Source organism: Orcinus orca, chromosome 8 (genome assembly GCF_937001465.1).
Source record: "Orcinus orca chromosome 8, mOrcOrc1.1, whole genome shotgun sequence".
In the NCBI taxonomy this organism is placed as follows: Eukaryota; Metazoa; Chordata; class Mammalia; order Artiodactyla; family Delphinidae; genus Orcinus; species Orcinus orca.
The window spans coordinates 85,166,169-85,184,906 of record NC_064566.1 but is presented as its reverse complement, the minus strand read 5'-3'; the positions used below and the strand labels follow the sequence as shown (position 1 = coordinate 85,184,906).

Below are 18,738 nucleotides of genomic sequence, written 5' to 3'. Positions count from 1 at the left end.
GCAATGCTATTAGGGGCTCTCAATTCTTTCTCAACTCTGTTACTCTGTACATGACCTATCTCTTTCCTAGGCAGTTGGTAATGTCTCTAGCCTTTAAATGAAGCCTGCCTATAAGATATTCATGATCAGCTGGGTACGTCAGGTGCATATTTGGCCTACATGATCAGCTTATGCAAAACAGTATTCATCTTTAGATAACTATATTTGTGGTATTTGAAATAAAGTAAGTAACCAGAGGAAAAGAAGTATATATTTTTCATGTTATCTACAATGATATTTGCAATAGTCTATCTAGTACCAAATAAGAGATAAAAAATAAAATAGATTATCTGTTCTAAACGTTCAAGAACAATACTCATATTTCCCCTTGACTGAAAATGTTCTTTCAAGTTTATCAGTATTCTATATTAATTTAAAATATTTTATTCATCTTTCCTAAGTCTTACAATCTATTTCTAGTTATAAATGGACTTCGTAATTGAAAATTATGTCTTAATGTAAAAAGCATCAATTCTGTTTGCCACTCCAGTTCAGCAATGAATTGTGTCTTTCCAATGCCAGAGTTTTGTGTTTGTTAACTGCATTCATATAGAGTTTTTCTAAAATTCCTTTTTACTTTTTTATTATAGTTTAACATATGGCAGTTACTTAGAGAAATATTTAAATATGTCAAAGTAACAATAAAGGACTTGATATAACTTAATTTTATGCTCTAATTTGAAATAAAGTCTTATGAATGAACTGGTATGAATGAAATTCTCTCTAATCTTGAGTGAAATATGTCTAAGACATTTTATTGAACAAATGATTCAAAAATTTTAACTTTTTCTATATGAACATCCTTTAAAAATTATATTTCAGATAAATATTGAGCGCCAATTTCCTATGCAAGGCACAAGGGTACAAAGGGAGCAAAGATAAATTAGACCTACATACACAAAAAGAATCACAAGAGAAATGAAAAAGAAAAATAAAGACAGTAAAAAAATAATGGAATACCTAAAAACAGCATCCCAATTCAAATATTTCCCTTGTTTGGAATCTGAATGCTGATCTAAATGTTGAACGGTTTCAGGATCCTGAATCAGGCGCTTAAATTTCTCAACCTCTTTCTGAAAATGAAAAAAGAACAAAATGAGTTACCAATCACACATCTGTTTCAAGGAAAGATTAAATTTAAGTAATTTACTACCCTTCGTTCTGTAGCTCTATCATGTTCTAGTTGACGGCAGCAAATAAGCAGATCATTAAGTGCTAGACTCATGATTCAGAATTTCAGAAAACACATCATCTGTAAAAAAAAAATATACATATGTAAAATTATTTCAGACTGTGGTATTAATATATAGTTAGATCTAACTGTATAGCTAGAGGCATACTATAATGCACAATGATTTTTCTTAATACTTCCATATTTAAATGAGATTTTCTTAGAATATATCAAAACAAAGCCTTAACATGCAAATGTGCGTTGAATGTGTAGCAGGATAAAAATAAGTAAGGTATAATTTACTTTATTTTTCTGAGACCTCTTCTAAGAAGAGGATCTCTTAGAGGAGAGACCTTTTCTTCTTCTAAGAAACATGACATTTAAATTGAAATATAAAAGATGAAAAAAAGGCAGCCAGGCAAAGAGTAAGGAAAATAGCACTTAAGGATTTAACACTGTCTGAACGATTTAAAAGGACGCTTTCTTTTTTTTTCTTTTTTTAAATTTCATTTATTTATTTATTTTTGGCTATGCTGGGTCTTTTCTGTGCGTGGGCTTTCTCTAGTTGTGGCGAGCGGGGGCCACTCTTCATCACGGTGCGCTGGCCTCTCACTGTCGCGGCCTCGCTTGTTGCGGAGCACAAGCTCCAGATGCGCAGGCTCAGTAGTTGTGGCTCACGGGCCTAGTCGCTCCGCGGCATGTGGGATCTTCCCAGACCAGGGCTCGAACCCGTGTCCCCTGCATTGGCAGGCAGACTCTCAACCACTGCGCCACCAGGGAAGCCCAAAAGGACCCTTTCTTATACGTAGTGACTTGCCACTTTCCTGAGCCAAAAGCTTAAATTGCTTATGCTTTGGAATGGATATGTAAGAGGTTATCAGAGCTAGTAAGCCTTGCCTAGCACTTACATCTCAACTGGCTTTATGGTTCTCATTTAATACATAAAAGTAGGAGAAAAATGATATTATTGTTATAAAAGGAAACGAAGGAAATTATATGCTATAGTGATATACCTTGCAAATGTCAAAGGTCAACTATATTTTATATATCTTAATGCCATTGCAGTAGACCTCCTCCTTTTAGATTTTCTGATATAATCAAACCTTCCTTTGATAAACTTAAAAAAAAAATCTTTCAAGAAAAGCATTGTTTTAGTATTTCTGAGCCTTTTTACAAAGAAGCTTCACTTTTGTTACTATGTTTATAAACAAGGAAAAAATGTACGTCTGTCTATTATATCTACACTACATATATATCTCAAGAGGAAAAAAAGGTGGGCAAAGTCCTTTCCCCATCCATCCACATAAATTCTACTCAATCTTTCAAGATCAAGTATATTACTCTGCCCCTGCTTAATCTCACAGAATCTTAAAATTGGAACGAACTGAGAGACCATGTCCAATCTTCCTACAAAGGAAGAAATCTCTCCAACAAAATTATTGACCTCTCTTTAAACACTCTCACTTACAACAAACTTCCTAGTAAGACTACCTATTTTATTGGCAGATAGCTCTAATTCTCTTCTCCATTTATATCCATAAGTCGTTCTGATTCTTTTACCCCTATAACAACCTCCTTTTCTATGCTGTAGAATACAGGTCATTATTTATTTGATTGCCTTTTTCATTTGATTGTATACCTCTTGAAGACAAGGACTGTCGTTTTTACTTTTCCATTCCTTATAGTTGTATCTAGAACTCCTCTCCCTTCTTGCTCAATCTTAGTTTAAAGGCTTCCTGAGTCAATAAGGAAAATAAAATTGGGATTCTAACCAATGAAAACACCTTAGCAATATCCAAAGAACCGTAAAGGCAGGCACCTATATTCTTTTTTTTTTTTTTTTAGCGGTATGCAGCCCTCTCACTGTTGTGGCCTCTCCCGTTGCGGAGCACAGGCTCCAGACGCACAAGCTCAGCGGCCATGGCTCACGAGACCAGCCGCTTCGCGGCACGTGGGATCTTCCCGGACCGGGGCACGAACCCATGTCCCCTGCATCGGCAGGCGGACTCTCAACCACTGCGCCACCAGTGAAGCCCAGGCACCTATATTCTTAATGTTATTTGTAGTGTGAAAAAAAATGCATGTTTACTGAACATGTGACACTTCCAAGAAGTGACAGCCCTAAACTTTTTTTTTAAGCTGTGGCTTTTCTGAACTTGCTTTTCCCCTTATCCAATTCTCAGAGATTGATTACTTTCAAGAAAACAAAACAGTTCAGTATTATCTACATAAACAGGAAATGTTCATTCACTGCGACAAGCAACAATATTTACTGGGCAACTACTATGTGTGAGGTGCTATGTTAGGGGTAGTTAAGACACATAATGAACTAAATAGACACAAATCCTACCCTCATGGAGTCATGACTAGTGGGGAAGAATGACAATAAACAAGTACACTGATAAATCAATGCATAATTCCAAATTGTGATATATGACTCAAAGGGAGCAAATATACATTAGCAATGGAATGGATCATTTTTTATAAACTATCAAGGAAAATGTATCAGAGGAAGTTACAATAAAGCCAAGATCTGAATGAACTGGTGCCAATCACAGAAAGAGTTAAAGGACCAACATCTTAGAGAAGGAAACTAGCACAGCCAAAGGGTCCCAAGATGAAAAAATGCAAAGTATGTTGGAGGAACTGAAAGATGGCCAAAGGAACTAGAGAGTAGACAGGCAGAGTAAGAGTGTCACCAGATAAAGCTGAATTCAATTAATACATTAATCCACAACAATTAAGGTTCTACTCCCAACCATGCAACTGGCATGGTACATGTTTCCTAGGTAACAGCTTCTGAACTGGAAAATCCGTTGTTCCTTTTCGGATCTCAACCAAGTTGGTCCCTTTGCAGAATTTGACAATGATGCTTATATACCAGCTTCCTAGATCTAATTCTACCTGTAGCATGCCATTCTTTTCTAACGGTAAGAGTGTGGAGTCTGTGGTCAGATTGTACTAGTTCATAACCTGGTCCTGCCACTTACAAGCTGTATAACCTTGGGCATGTTAGCTAATCTCTCTAAACCTCCGTCTTCTCAATGATAAAATGAAAAACAATACTAGAACTGAACTAGATCTTCAAAGAGTTATTTATTGTAAGGATTCGTGTCCATGTTTAACACTGCCTGGGACATAGAAGTTGCTCAATAAATGTTAGCAGTTATCATTATTCCCTTTCTGTTTCACAAGTCTCTTTTGATGGTTCTTTTTCCACCCACACCTGAAAGAACATCCTTGTCTCCTTACTTCTCACTGTATGTTCTCACAGTAGGATCTCATCCATTCCTATGACTTCAACACGTGAAAAATGCCCACATCTATTTCATTCAGTGCAGGACCTCACTCTTGAGCTTCAGGAACCTTTTACACGTTGTGCCTTTATATGCGTTTTCCCTTCTGTCTAGAAGGTTCCTATCACCCTCCAGGACAATTTAACACTGCAAGGTCTCACCGCAAACAGAATTGATTCTCCCAGGCTACGTTTCTACAGAACCTCATCCACTCCTCTACCACCACAATCCTCTTCTATCACATTTTCATTCTTAATACTAATAGTCTTGTTACTTATCCGTACCTGATAAAAGCAGCCACCAACGCTCTTGAGTGCTCACCACAGGACAGGATTATCACAAGGAAGACAGTACAGCGAGGTCACACAGCTAGCTGACTCGAACTCCGGGAGTGTGATACCAAAGCCCATGCTCTTAATCACGAGACTGTAGTTTAAGCCCAAACAAATTGCTCGCTGATTAAAACTACTAATTATGAGAGGGGAGAAAAAGATGATTACTCAAGCCATCTAGTTACATCTGGACACGGGAAGGGTACGCGCACGAAGGTTCAATTCTGGGCATTAAGAAGCAGCTTCAAGGCTATGTCGGCTGGAGCAGGAAGGGTGGGCGGACGAGAGCGATAAGGGCAGTGGGCTGGGCAAGATGAGGTGAAGAGGAGTGAGTCTGAAGGCCAGGACTGAACGGCTCAGATACGACTGAACTCCCCAACGCAGAAGCCACTGCGCTGCATCCGCGCCCCTACCGCTGGACTCGGATAGCCAAGGCGGAACCTCTGGAAGCGGCGATGGCCGAAGCCTAGAATCCCGCTCAACTCGCCTCCCTCACGAGCCCAGCCTGCTGTCCACGCACTATTTCGGCTTCCGGATCAAACCTGGCGTGACCACGCAGCGTGCGTCTCCGTCGGAAGCAGTAAGGCAGACGGGCGCCCGGACACTGTCTGCCCATGCGCGCCAAACGCTACAAGCTTCAGCTCCCAGCACTCGCACCCCCAAAACGACGGGCTCACCTTAGGAAACGCGCCTGCTCCTTGCCCGCCAATGGCGTGCGACCGCTGCGTTCGCCGCTCGCACTGCCCGCCAATGGCGTGCGACCCTGCCTTCGCCGCTCGCCCGCTAGCTCGGGCTCCGGCTCACTCGTCCCGCCTCCTCGCCCCCTTCAGCCTCACCCCTCCAAATATGAGGACGGATATGACGACAGTTCGAAGGAGAACCAGGCGGGTTTCATTTCGGCGCCTTTCTTTCTCCGGCGGAAGCGATTGGCTGGCGAGGAGCTAAAGAGGCGGGACAAATCGCCGCGGGTTTAGTGCCGCCACTGGAACCGGGAGATGCGGCGCAGAAGCTGTCGCTGTGTTGGCTTTTACCTGGGTCTCGTCTCTTATTGTGGTTCCTTCTGCGGCTTCGATCATGCTGTTACCTTCGGACGTAGCCCGACTGGTATTGGGTAAGCGCCGACGCTGGAGGGAGGGGTATTGAACCAGGCTAAGCAGGACGGAAGGACCTTTGGGGCCAAAGGTTTTCCTTGGGTGGGGAAGCTTTGGGGCTTTGCCTCCCCGCCTGCAAATTCAGACTGGAGGTGAATCTTCTTCAGTCGGAGGCTCGGATGGTTTAAGCTTCTTTGTGTGTGGATGCTCCTCTCTTCCGAGGCTCCGTGGCGAGGGGAGGCTGAAGAGAAGCTCGGGGTGAAACACCTGAGGCCCGGATCCGGTGGGAAAATCAGGCCTGCACACTTAATTAGGATCCCTGCAAGGGGAGTTGCCTATGTGATGGATGGACTGCGTTTTTCAGCCTTGGGCTCACTTTCCCGTGTCAGAGCTGGGACCGAATTAGGAAAAATAAGAACTTCCCCAGCCACCCAGCTTTGTAGAAGGACCTTCTTGACGACCTTCTCATAACTACCCCTTAGAACTACGAATTTGGGACAAATGGGGTGATCTTCCTTCTCTATCCCCCACCCTCCCGCAAGAAGTCGTAGAGTGTAGAGGTTTGAAATGCCAGTTGCATACTTTAAGACAGCAGCAATTCCTGTTCTTTTGATTAGCAAGAATTTTCACAGGGGAAATGCCTTCCATTTAAACATTTTCTAGTCCTAGTTAGTTTTTCCTCAATTTGAAAAGAATTAGTAACACTGCCTGTTGTCAGACTGTATTGTCTGTGTGGGAAACGGGTTTTGTTGTTTTTCCCCTGAAAGAATAAAGAGGATTGTACTGTTGGGAATGAGAGCCACATAAATCTCAAAACCAGAGCCAGTGATTTACAGACATCATATATGAATGGTAAATGGTAAACATCTGTGATAAAACTTCCCCTGGCATCCACGGCCATTACTACCATTATTTTATTGCCAAAAAAATCCATTTCGTATTCCATTTTAAGTACTCAGCCCTGTCCAAAAAAAATGGCTTTTGTGCACAGGTTCTCGATGAGCACATTTTGCAGAAAACATTAGAAGGTAATGGTTCTACCATATGTTTTTGGAGAAAATAATGACTTAAGTTTAAACTAATATTTTGTTAATGTTTGGTTAATCTTTTGTGCACTTTATCAGAACTGAATATCAACAGTTAACCTACATCATCTAAGGAAAAAGCTAGCTATCTTGTAATTGTTATATTAATTAGGCTTATATGTAAACAGATCCAAAGTAGACTTTCACAAAGTTCACAATAACATTGACATACTTTATTATGGGTAGCTGTCCTGTGCATTGTGGGATGTTTATCAGCATCCCTGGCTTCTATCCATTAGATGCCAGCAGGACCCAGTCCCCACCCCCACCCAGTCGTGAGAATAAAAAAAGTGTCCAGATATTGCCAGTATGTTTCCTGGAGGGCACGAACCACTGGTCTTAAGAAAGCAGTACGATTTTCTAACTGGAATAATTTACACCAAACTTGTATTTATTCTCCACAAACCAGCTGCTCTCCTAGACTTCCTCCTTTTTTTTAAATGGATAAAAACTACAGAGATTGTTTCTTACCCTAAAATTCTTATTTGTCATTCACATTCCATTTTCATTGCCACCAATCCTAGCAGTATGCATCCCATTACTTCTCTTTTGGACTGTTGTCATGGCTTCTCATATGGTCCTGCAATTCATCTTATTTACTGTTACAAAAATCTGCCTAAAGCATTCACACTACACCTCCAATTCTGAAAGTTGAAAGAGTTGTGCACTTAAAAAATTTCAAGTTGTGCAAAAGAATAATACCAAAAAAAGCAAATCTCCCCACACTCACCACTCTTGCTTTTTTCATTTAGCATTATCATATCAACATGGAGATCTGTGATCACACAACTTAGTGGCTTAAAATATTAACAGTTTTATTATTTGCTCATGTTTCTCCTCCTGTCAGTACTCCCTCCCTCTCAGTACTCCTTCAGCCCCTCTCATTGTTGGCCCCTTTTCTTCATTATGTCCTTTCAGCAAATCTTTGGGTGGTAGTATGTTCCAGGCACTGTGCCAAATGCTAAAAATAGAGTTCTTCCCTTAGAGTTTACATAATTGGGTTTTTTACCCTTACCCACACACACCAAAACATTTTCCTAGACCCCACCTCACATTCTATCTAATGCTCTATCTATGTCATCCTTTCACAAGTCAGATTTATTCAAAGAATAAGCTCTACTTAGTTGCTCTATTTCCTCACTTAGCTTTCATTCTTCAACATACTGTGCTTTCGTACCTCACTACTCCACTTAAATAGCCCTTGCTACTCTGCTACATCCAGCTATTTCCTTGCTGGAATTTCTTTAAATATTGTACAGGCCAAACTACATCAAAGTGTTGTTTGTTGCCTCTGGGCCACCAGTTTTGGTTTTATTAGTATGTCATACAAGGTGCTCTGTGGAACTGATCCTACCCATCTCTCTTGCTTGATCTCAACTTTTCGACATAGGCCCTATGCTCCAGGCATACCAAACGACTTGCAGTTTCTGCAGATACTCTTCTTATGTATTTTGTTCTCTCTGCCTGCAATGTTTTTCTCCCCTAGTACACTTGTATTCAAGGTTCAGGTCAATTGTAATCTCTCAAACTTTTTCCAGCAGGTACAGTTAGTACTTTCTCCTTACCTGCTCTCATGGCATTGTGGATTACTTCTGTCATACTCTTACCATGTTTTATTGTAGCTTTGTGTTTACTTACTTTTTTTTTTTTTGGTAAAATAAAACATAACAAAATTTAACCATTTTAGCCATTTTTACAGTTCTGGGACATTAAGTACAATCACATTGTTCTGTAACCATCACCATCATTCACCTATAGAACTTCATTTTACCAAAATGAAACTTACTTTTTTGTCCTATGTAGTATTCTTAATCTGGGATTAATGGACAGGCTTCAAGAGTTCTGTGAGCCCCCAGACTATCTATAAAACTTAATGTATAGGTGGGGCATTTTTTTTATGGGTAAAGTATCCAGAACCTTATTTAGATTCCCAAATATGTTTGTTCCTTCCTGTGTGAGTCAGCATCCATTCAGGAAAACTGAAAGTAATCTGAGTATTTAACATGGAGGGATTTAATGAGGGAATTGGTTACACTGGTGATAGAAAAGCTAAGACAAGCTGCTTACATGAGCCAGCTCAGAGAGTAGCAACAGCAGGAAACCACTCTGATAATCAGTAAGACAAGGAGAGATGAAACCCAGAGGCTGGTTTCACTGTGGAAGCTGGAAGGTAGACTTGTCTGGTGTGGGAGCAGTAGTAGAGGAGATTCTACCATGGCAAAGAGGAAATGGAGGAAAAAAACATGGCTGCTTCCAACTGCCCTCCAATCTCCAACTGGTACTTCCCATTGATTGAACCCAACCAGAAGCTAGCTGACATGGAGCCCAGGAAATTGCCTGCAGGGGCTCAGGTTTCCTGTCCTACAGGGCGGAGCAGGGGAAACAGGAAGAGTAGATTTGAAGGCAAACAACCAGGACTGCCATACCTCTGAAAGTTGAAGAGCCACTGGTTCTATTCACCTTTATATCACTAAGACGTAGATATTTAATAAATATTTACAAAAGTGTAGCTGTGATCATGACCTTCCCCTTTGTACTGAATAATATCTGTCATTTTTTTCAGATTCTGTTTATTCAGATTCTGTTATTTATTCATAATAATATGTCATTGCTGACATTTACAACATTTTATGGTCCTTACCCATTCTGTCTTTTCAGCTGTATTTCCAGCTGTTCTCCATCATATACCTAGTTCTTCATCCAAAACAGGCATGTTCTTCAAACATGCTCCATATGTGCTTTCCATCAGCTTCGTTGGGATTCCCCTACTGTCCTTCACTATTTGTCTCTTCCTTGAAACATGCATAGTATTCCCCAGCCTGTTAATACTTTCTCTAGCCCCTATGAAGTAACTCCAATTGTCTTACCACCTTTCCTTATATTACAGTTATTTGCATGTATATCTTTTGGGTCCTTGTAGATTATAGCTTCTTTATAGAGAGATTTTCTTTGTTATTTGTGGATCTAGTATTATAAAGCACTGCAAGTTAAGTATAAAGCACTGCAAGTTAAGTCTTCCCAAGAATTATTTACATTTTTTAAAGATCTTAAACTACTGATATTTGGGGGAAATTATTAGAATATGTGAAGGAAATATTTTCAGGTAGGGAGGTTTGCTGTCTCTTGCTTTCTTCATCAGGTGTATCTATCTTTCCCTCTCTATAAATAGGAAGAAGAGAGGGCAGACTGTTGGCATCCTAGGTCCTAAAATTCAAAAACCCTAGATATAGCTAGGATTTTGTCTTTCCTTCTCTTTTTCAATTATGTTTTCCCTTCAGTCTATTTGTTACTCATTACTACCGCCACTGAAAAGCAGGCAGAAGACAATATTAAGAAAAAAGGACATTCAAATTACCTATTTGAACATTGTTCAGTAAGTTTACACAAAAGATGTAGTTATTTTAAAGTTTTTTTTTTTTTTTTTTTTTTTTTTGTGGTACGCGGGCCTCTCACTGCTGTGGCCTCTCCCGTTGTGGAGCACAGGCTCCGGACGCGCACGCTCAGCGGCCACGGCTCATGGGCCCAGCCGCTCCGCGGCACGTGGGATCCCCCCAGACCGGGGCACGAACCCGCGTCCCCTGCATCGTCAGGCGGACTCTCAACCACTGCGCCACCAGGGAAGCCCTAAAGATTTTTTTAAGGAATAAAAAGGAGAAACAAATTAAACTAATTTTGATTGAAGAGTAACTATTTGTATTATTGTAATAAAAGATAATTGGCCCCTATTGTGTATTTTCATTGTAACATTTTAGATTTAGAATAATTTGTACCTAAAATTTCCCCCATTATTCTGATTGAGAATTGGTTACAATCAGGTACTTAATGATGATAAATAAGCTTTTCGTAGGCAAATAACTGGTTAACTGTAAGTGTAATAATAAATGAGCATGAAAGCAATCAACTGTTGCTTTACCACATTATTTTGGAACTTCCCAGACTAAAGTAAAGCAGAATACATCAAGTCTAATCCAAAATGGGAATTCTGGATAGCCCAAAGGTGGGAAGTTTTTTGAAGAGCAGAAGAGTTATATCAGATATTGCTATTTAAAAATGTATCATAACTTTTAAACACTGTTGTAGAAGCAATCTAGCCTTTTAACAAAGGCTTTTCTCAAATGTATACTATACAAAAGTATAATATCTTACAAGAAGCCAAAAACTATGTGGTCTTCATTGATTCCTTTTTTTTTTTTGGCTGCGCCGCTAATTCCCTGACCCTCGGCAGTGAAAGCACGGAGTCCTAACCACTGGACCACCAGGGAATTACCACCATATTTTTCTAGAAAGGTTAACTGTATATCACTATATTCTGTCTTGGGCAGCATTTCTCAACCTCTATTTCGTTATCATACCCTTAGGAAGTATTTTTAGACTTTTTTTCCCCCTAATTGCCCCTTGCATGAGATTTTAATGTTACAAATACACTGTTTATATATTGTATGTATATCTGTGATTTATGCATAAAAAGAGTTATATTTTATTCATTCCCCTTCCTCCCCAGTACCAATTTTCACCCCCTTGGGACTATGTCATGCGTTTTGAGAATACTTGGTCTAGAAAAAAGCAAATCTACTTTAAGGAATTAGATTTCATAGCACCAGCTGTTAGAAGTCCCAAGTGATTGTCAATATGTCTGGGGTGATTAGTACTTTTGAAACTTTCTACCATGAAGAGAAACTGTTTGGGGTCTTCAATTTAAGTCTTGAAGCATGTAAAGAAAAAGCTCCAACTGCCCTGATTCCATGAATGATTCTAGTGATTTATAGACATTTAAAATTCTAACTTCATGAAATCCTAGTGGCAGCTGACTTACTTATTCCAAATAATGTAACTGTTAGAAAGCCAGTCATAAAAAATGATTTCTTTTCAGCTGGCTATAGTTTTATTGGGGTTTATATTGGGTTGTTTATTTGTGAAAAATGAAAAACCAAGGAAAATAGCAGTCTATCTTTGATCCACATTGAAAGTGATTTTATATTTTCAGTGAAGGGGATATTGAAGTGGTAGTATCTGAAGTGAAAGTTTTCTTCTGATTTCTAAATGCTTTCTCACACTCCAAACGACAATGTCTTTGGTTGTTTTTTTTGTATGTTTGTTTCTCCCTGTAGCATTGATTAGCAAAAGGTTGGAAAACTGATTCATCAACTATGAGTACAAACTGGTGAATTGGTTCCCAAATCCCAGGTAGGGCATTCCCTAAAATAGGATGACAATTTCCTTGCCCTTTTCTTTTTATAATGCTCATATATAATAACTTTGTAGGGCCTCTCAATTTTTTGACTTGAAGGGCCTGGTTGAAGATATCATTCCAGGTGAAGAGGGTAGACCTTTATAATTTTAAAGTTGGGAAAGACCTTAGTAATAATTGCCTTAGTAGTTATTAACTATTATACCAACACCAAGGTAAATATACTACAAAGGGAATCTAGTATCCAGTAATAGGATTTCGGTACATAGGGAATTCAAAAAAAGATTCTCTGAGGAAGTGATAATTACAGTAGACCTGAAGAATGAGTTGGAAAAAAAAGAAAAGGAAAAAAAAAAAAGAATGAGTTGGAAGTAGCTAGGCTAAGAAAAGATAAGCTGCCCAAGCAAAGGCAATAAAGTATACAGTAGCCTTGAAATAAGAGCATTTATGTATTGAAAACATGCTCAACATCAGTAATTATTAAATAGAAATCAAAACTACAATGAAGTACCACTTCACAGCAGTCAGAATAGCCATATTAAAAAGTCTACAAATAACAAATGTTGGAGAGGGTGTGGAAAAAAGGGAACCCTCCTACACTGTTGGTGAGAATATAATAAGTTGGTGCAGCCACTATGGAAAACAGTATGGAGGTTCCTCAACTAAAATTAAAGTTGCCATATGATCCAGCAGTCTCCTACTCCAGGGCATATAAACAGACAAAACGATAATTCAAAAAGATACATATATCTGTATGTTCATAGCAGCACTATTCACAATAGCCAAGACATGGAAACAACCTAAATGTCCATCAACAGATGACTGGATAAAGATGTGGTACGTGTATACAATGGAATACTACTCAGCCATAAGAAAGAATGAAATAATGCCGTTTGCAGCAACATGGATGGACTTGGAGATTATCATACTAAGTAAAGTAAGTAAAAAAGAGAAAGACAAATACCATATGATATCACTTATATGTGGAATCTAAAGTATGACACAAATGAACCTATTTACAGAACAGAAATACTCTCAGACATAGAGAACAGACTTGTGGTTGCAGGGGGGAGGAGAGGATGGATTGAGAGATTGTTGTATAAACAACAAGGTGCTACCATACAGCACAGGGAACTATATTCAATATCCTGTGATAACCATAATGGAAAAGAATGTTTTAAATGTGTGTGTGTGTGTGTGTGTGTATTTATTTATGTATAACTGAATCACTTTGCTGTACAGCAGAAATTAACACAATATTGTAAATCAACTATATTTCAGTTTTTAAAAAAAGCATTCATGTATTCATGAAATTGAAAGACCGGTTTGGCTAGGAAAGACGGAATGACAAGACATAAGGCTAAAGAGGAAATTAGGATATAAAACAAGTAGAGCCTCATATGACATATTAAGAATACAGGATTTTTTCTCATTGAGATATAATTCACATACCACAGGGTGTAAATTTCAGTCGTTTTTAGTACATGTTGTGCTACCATCACCATTATCTTAATTCCAGAACATTTTATCACCCCGGAAAGAAACCCCATACTCGTTAACAGTCACTCCCAATTTCTCCCTTTTCACATCTTCTGGCAACTAGTAATTTACTTTCTGTCTATAGATTTGCCTGTTCTGGACATTTCATGTAAATATGATTATACAGTATGTGGCCTTTTATGTCTGACTTCTTGAATTTACCAGTGTTTTCAAGATTCATCAATGTTTCAACAAGTATAGATAATTCCTTCTTATGGATGAATAATATTCTGTTGTATGGATATACCACATTTTGTTTGTCCATTGATGAACAGTAGCTTGTTTCCACTTTGGGGCTATTATTAAAAATGCTGCTGTGAACATTTGTGTACAAGTTTTGTTTGGGCATATGATTTCAGTTCTCTTAGATATATTCCTAGGAGTGGATTAGCTTGGTTGTATGGTAATTCTATGTTTACTATTTTTGAGAACTTAACATATGGTTTTCAAAAGTGTCTGTACCATTTTATGTTCCTACCAGCAATATATGAGGTTTCCAATTTCTCCACATTTTTGCCAATACTAACTACTGTCTGTCTTTTAATTCTAGGTATCCTAATGGGTATGAATTAGTATATCTCATTGTGCTTTTGCTTTTACATTTTCCTAATGACCAACGAAGTTGAGCCTCTTTTCATGTGCTTATTAGCAGTTTGTGTATCTTCTTTGGAGAAAGGTCTGTTCAGATCTTTTGTGCATTTTTTAATTGGGTTATTTGTCTTGTTATTATTGTCTTGCAAGAGTTTTTTTAATATATTCTGTATTCTGGTCCCTTATCAGATATATGATTTGCAAATATTTTCTTCCGTTTTGTTGGTTGTCTTTTCACTTTCTTGATAGTATCTTTGGAAGTACAAAAGTTTTTAATTTTGATAAAGTTCAGTTTATTTTTTTCTTTGGTTGCTTATTCTTTAGATGCCATATGTAAGAAACCATTATCTAATCTAAGGTCAAAAAAATTTACACCTGTGACTTTTTTCTAAAAGTTATAGTTTTAGCTCTTATATTTAGGTCTTTGATTCATTTTGAGTTACTTTTTGTATTTAGCATGAAGAAAGGGTCCAACTTCAGTTTGACAACTGGTGGCTATCCAGTTGTCCCAGCACCAGCTGTGAAAAGACTATTCTTTCCCCCATTGAAGTGATGTGGTACTTTTCTAAAAACTCAATTGACCATAAAAGCTTAGACTGTTAATTCTGTTCAACTGATCTACATGTCTATCCTTATGCCAGTACACAGTTATCTTGATTACTATAGCTTTGTAATATGTTTTGAAATAGGTAAATGTGAGTCCTCCAGTTGTTTTGTTTTCGAGATTGTTTTGCTACTCTGTGTCCCTTGTATTTCCTTACAAATTTTAGGATCAGTTTATTAATTTCTGCAAAAAAGGCAGGTGGGGTTTTGATAGGGATTGTGTTGTGTGTGTAGGTCAACTTTGGGAGTATTGATATTCTTCAGGTCCATGAACCCAAGATATCTTCCCATTTATTTAGTCTTATTTAACGTCTTTTAATGTTTTCTAGTTTTAGTGTACTCTTATTTTGTTAAACTTATTTCTAAGTATTCTTTTTAATGTTATTTTAAATAGAATTGTTTTCTTAATTTCATTTTTGGATTGTTCATTGCAAGTGTATAGATATACAGTTGATTTCTGTATAGGCATCTTGTATCCCACAGCCTTGCTGAAGTCATTTAAAATTTTCTATATGTGACATCATCTCTTCTGGAAACAGAACTGACTTTTGGTTTCATTGATTTTTCTCTATTTTTTAACTCTCTATTCCTTTTTTTTTTTTTTTTCCTCTAATATCCATTATTTCCTTCCCTCTGCTTCCTTTGGGTTTAGTTTGCTCTATTTCTAGTTTCTTAAAGTGCAAGGATAGGTTATGGATTTGAGGTCTTTCATCTTTTTAATACAGGTATTTATAGCTATAAGTATACAAATAAGCAATGCTTTAGCTGCATCCCATAAGTTTTGGTATATTGTATTTTTGTTTGCATTTATCTTAAAATATTTTCTACTTATTTATATATTCTCTGACCCTTTGATTATTTAGGAGAGTGTTTGATTTCCACATATTTGTGAATTTCCCATTGTTTCTGATTTCTCATTTAATTCCATACTCAGTATGATTTCAGTCTTTTTTCATTTATTAAAGACTGGGCAATTAGGAGAGAAATTGAAATAACAAGCATCCAGATTGGAAAGGAAGGAGTCAAATATCTCTATTTTCAGATTAGATGATGTCTTGACCAGGCTAGAACTTTCAGTACAGTGTTGCATAGAAGTGGCAAGAGCAGGCATCTTTGTCTTGTCCTTGATCTTGTGGGGAAAGCTTTGAGTCTTTCATCATTGAATATGACGTTCACTTGTCTTAATGTCCACTTTGTCTAATACTGGTGTAGCCTCTCCAGCTGTCATTAGGTTACTGTCTGGATGGTGTATCTTTTTCCATCCTTTTATTTTCAACTAATTTGTGTCTTTAATCTAAAGTATGTCTATTGTCAAGAACATATAGTTGGATCATATTTTTATTCATTCTGTGAGTCTCTGCCTTTTAATTAGGTGCTTAATCCATTGCCATTAAATGTAATTACTGATTAGATGTGGATTTTGTCTGCCATTTAATTATTTGTAGTCTATACATCTTATTTTTTTTTGTTCTGCTATTCCTCTAGTACTGCCTTTTTTGTATTGAGTAGATCCAGTTTAACATTCTAATTTCATTGTTTCCTTTTTATTTTTTATGTTTAAGTTATTTTCTTCATGATTGCTTAGAGATTACAGTTAACTTAAAACAATTCTATTTGGATTAATACCAACTTAGTTTCAATAGTATATTAAAAATTTTGCACCTTTATAATTCCATTCCCTTTCCCCTTCTTTTTGCTGTTAAAGTAATATAAATTACATCTTCATATATTGTAGGCCCATCAAGACAGATTTATAATTGTTGCTGTATGCAGTTGTTTGGTTTTTTTTTTGAACATTTTCCCCCTTTTTAATTAATTAATTTATTTTTTATTTGGCCACATAGCATGTGGGATCTTAGTTCCCCAACCAGGGATGGAACCCATGCCCCCTGCATTGGAAGCACAGAGTCTTAACCACTGGAGCGCCAGGGAAGTTCCTGCAGTTGTCTTTTAAAGCAGAGAGGAGAAAAAGGATTACAAACAAATATCATTTATACTATTTTATTCTTGCCTGTGTAGTTACCTTTACCATTTTTCGTTAATATTTTAGTGTGGATTTGACTTTCATTTTAGTCTGAAGGACTCCCTTTAATATTTCATATAGGGCAAGTCTGTTAGCAGCAGATTATTTCAGTGTTTTTAATCTGGGACTATCTTAGTTTCTTAATTTTGAAGAAGTCATGCTAGATAATAGAATTCTTGGTTGACTTTTTCCTGTCAGCACTTTTAATATGTCATCTCACTGCCTCTGGCCTTCATGGTTTCTAATGAGAACTCAGCTGTTAATCTTATAGAGGATCCCTTGTATGTTATAAGCCATTTCTCTTTCCACTTTCAAGATTCTCTCTTTTGGCAATTTACGATATGTCTAGCTATGGATCTCTTTGAGTTTATCTTACTTGTAGTTTTTTGGGTTTCCTGAATAAGTAGATTGATTATAGTTTCCTAAAATTTGGGGTGTTCTCAGCCCAATATTTCTTCAAATATTCTTTCTACCCTTTTCTGTCTCTCAGTTCCTTCTGGGACCCCCAGAACATATGCTTATGTTGGTACATTTGAAAAAGTTTCACAGGTCTCTGAGACTGTTCACTTTCGTCATTCTTTTTTTGTTTGTGTTCCTCATACTAGATAATCTCATTTGATCTATGTTCAAGTGCACTGATTCTTTGATCTTTCTCCTCAAATCTGCTATTTATTGGCAAATTTTGTACTTCAGTTATTATGTTTTTTGTTTTCAACTCGAGAATTTCTACATGGTTTTTTTCTTTTAATTTCTTTCTCTTTTATTTCGTTTTCATAGATGTTCTCATAATTTTGTTTAGCTATTTAGGTATAGTTTTCTTTAGTTCTCTGACCTTATTTTAAAAAGCTGAAAGTTTTAAGTCTAGTGCCTTGGCTTCCTTAGTGACAGTTTCTACTGACTGTACATTTTCCCCCTTGTTTATTAGCCATACTTTCTTGTTTTTCTGCCTGTCTCATAATTTCTTTATTGAAAATTGAGAACTTTAAAAGTTTTCAATTGGTATAGTGGTAGAATGTGACAACTCTTGTAATCTGATTCACCTCCCTCCTTCATGTTTGTTATTGCTCCTTGTTGTTGTTTAGCAGGTTTTTTTTTAACGATTAGTCTCCTGAACTAATTATGTAAAGTCTATATTCTTTGAGTTTATATTCTATGATTGGACAATGATTTTCTTAAATGCTTGGAGTCAGTAAATCTCCCACTGTTTGCTAGGGGGCTGTGTGTACATTGGGGTATGCTTCAACATTCAGCTAAGCATTTGACAGCTTTGCCTTAGCCTTCACTTCCTGCTTGTCAGAGGCTTATGGTCAGCCAGAGGTGAGTGCTTAGGGTTGTCAGATCTTTTCTGAATACACATGCTACCCTACATTTGCACATGGCCTTCTAGTGTCCCAGGAGTATGTCAGAGCTTTTAAAATCCCCCTACAGACTTCTCATTCCCCAGCTTTTCTTTTTGAGTTTGTTTGTTTGTTTAGCTTGTTGTTTGTCCCAACCATTATCTCTGTCATAGGCAGCTGTAGTGTTAACCAGTTTCTGCTGATTGATTTAACAAAAACACCTCCAAGGAGAAGGTTTACAGAGGGTGAACTTTGATTCAATTCAAAGACAAGCCATGCAAGTGAGGTTTTACATGAAGTTGTCACACAAATCAAATAATGACAGTTTCTGGGAATGGGACTTGGGAAAGATTCCAGCTTCATCTGATCTGTCCGTTTTCTACTGGGCTGCTGGTTTTCACTGCATTTGCAGGCTGTTGATTTTCAAGTATACCACTCAGTTG

General features: G+C 37.6%; 2 protein-coding genes across 8 annotated transcripts in view; one reads left to right on the top strand and one right to left on the bottom strand.

The window, feature by feature from the left end:
- Positions 1-5,501, bottom strand: part of ATM (ATM serine/threonine kinase) — a 140,551-nt gene extending 135,050 nt beyond the window's left edge. For 3 of the 5 annotated variants that reach the window (XR_004478352.2, XR_004478353.2, XR_004478354.2), the window contains exons 1-3: positions 4,791-5,501; positions 1,193-1,291; positions 1,000-1,112 (exon numbers count right to left, since the gene is read on the bottom strand). Coding sequence is in view for 2 of the 5 variants with exons in the window: in XM_049714065.1 (XP_049570022.1) it covers positions 1,000-1,112; positions 1,193-1,264 (185 nt within the window). In the remaining 3 variants the exon portion in view is untranslated. The remainder of the gene's footprint in view (positions 1-999; positions 1,113-1,192; positions 1,292-4,790) is intronic. The other 2 variants (XM_049714065.1, XM_049714066.1) reach the window with 2 other exon arrangements.
- A 248-nt stretch (positions 5,502-5,749) lies between these two features.
- Positions 5,750-18,738, top strand: part of LOC101271803 (protein NPAT) — a 53,307-nt gene continuing 40,318 nt past the window's right edge. For 2 of the 3 annotated variants that reach the window (XM_004282270.3, XM_033410172.2), the window contains exon 1: positions 5,750-5,949. In XM_004282270.3, coding sequence (XP_004282318.1) covers positions 5,913-5,949 — 37 coding nt within the window. In that variant the 5' untranslated portion in view covers positions 5,750-5,912. Of the gene's footprint in view, positions 5,950-13,020; positions 13,140-18,738 lie in introns of all 3 variants that reach the window. The other variant, XM_049714071.1, reaches the window with a different exon arrangement.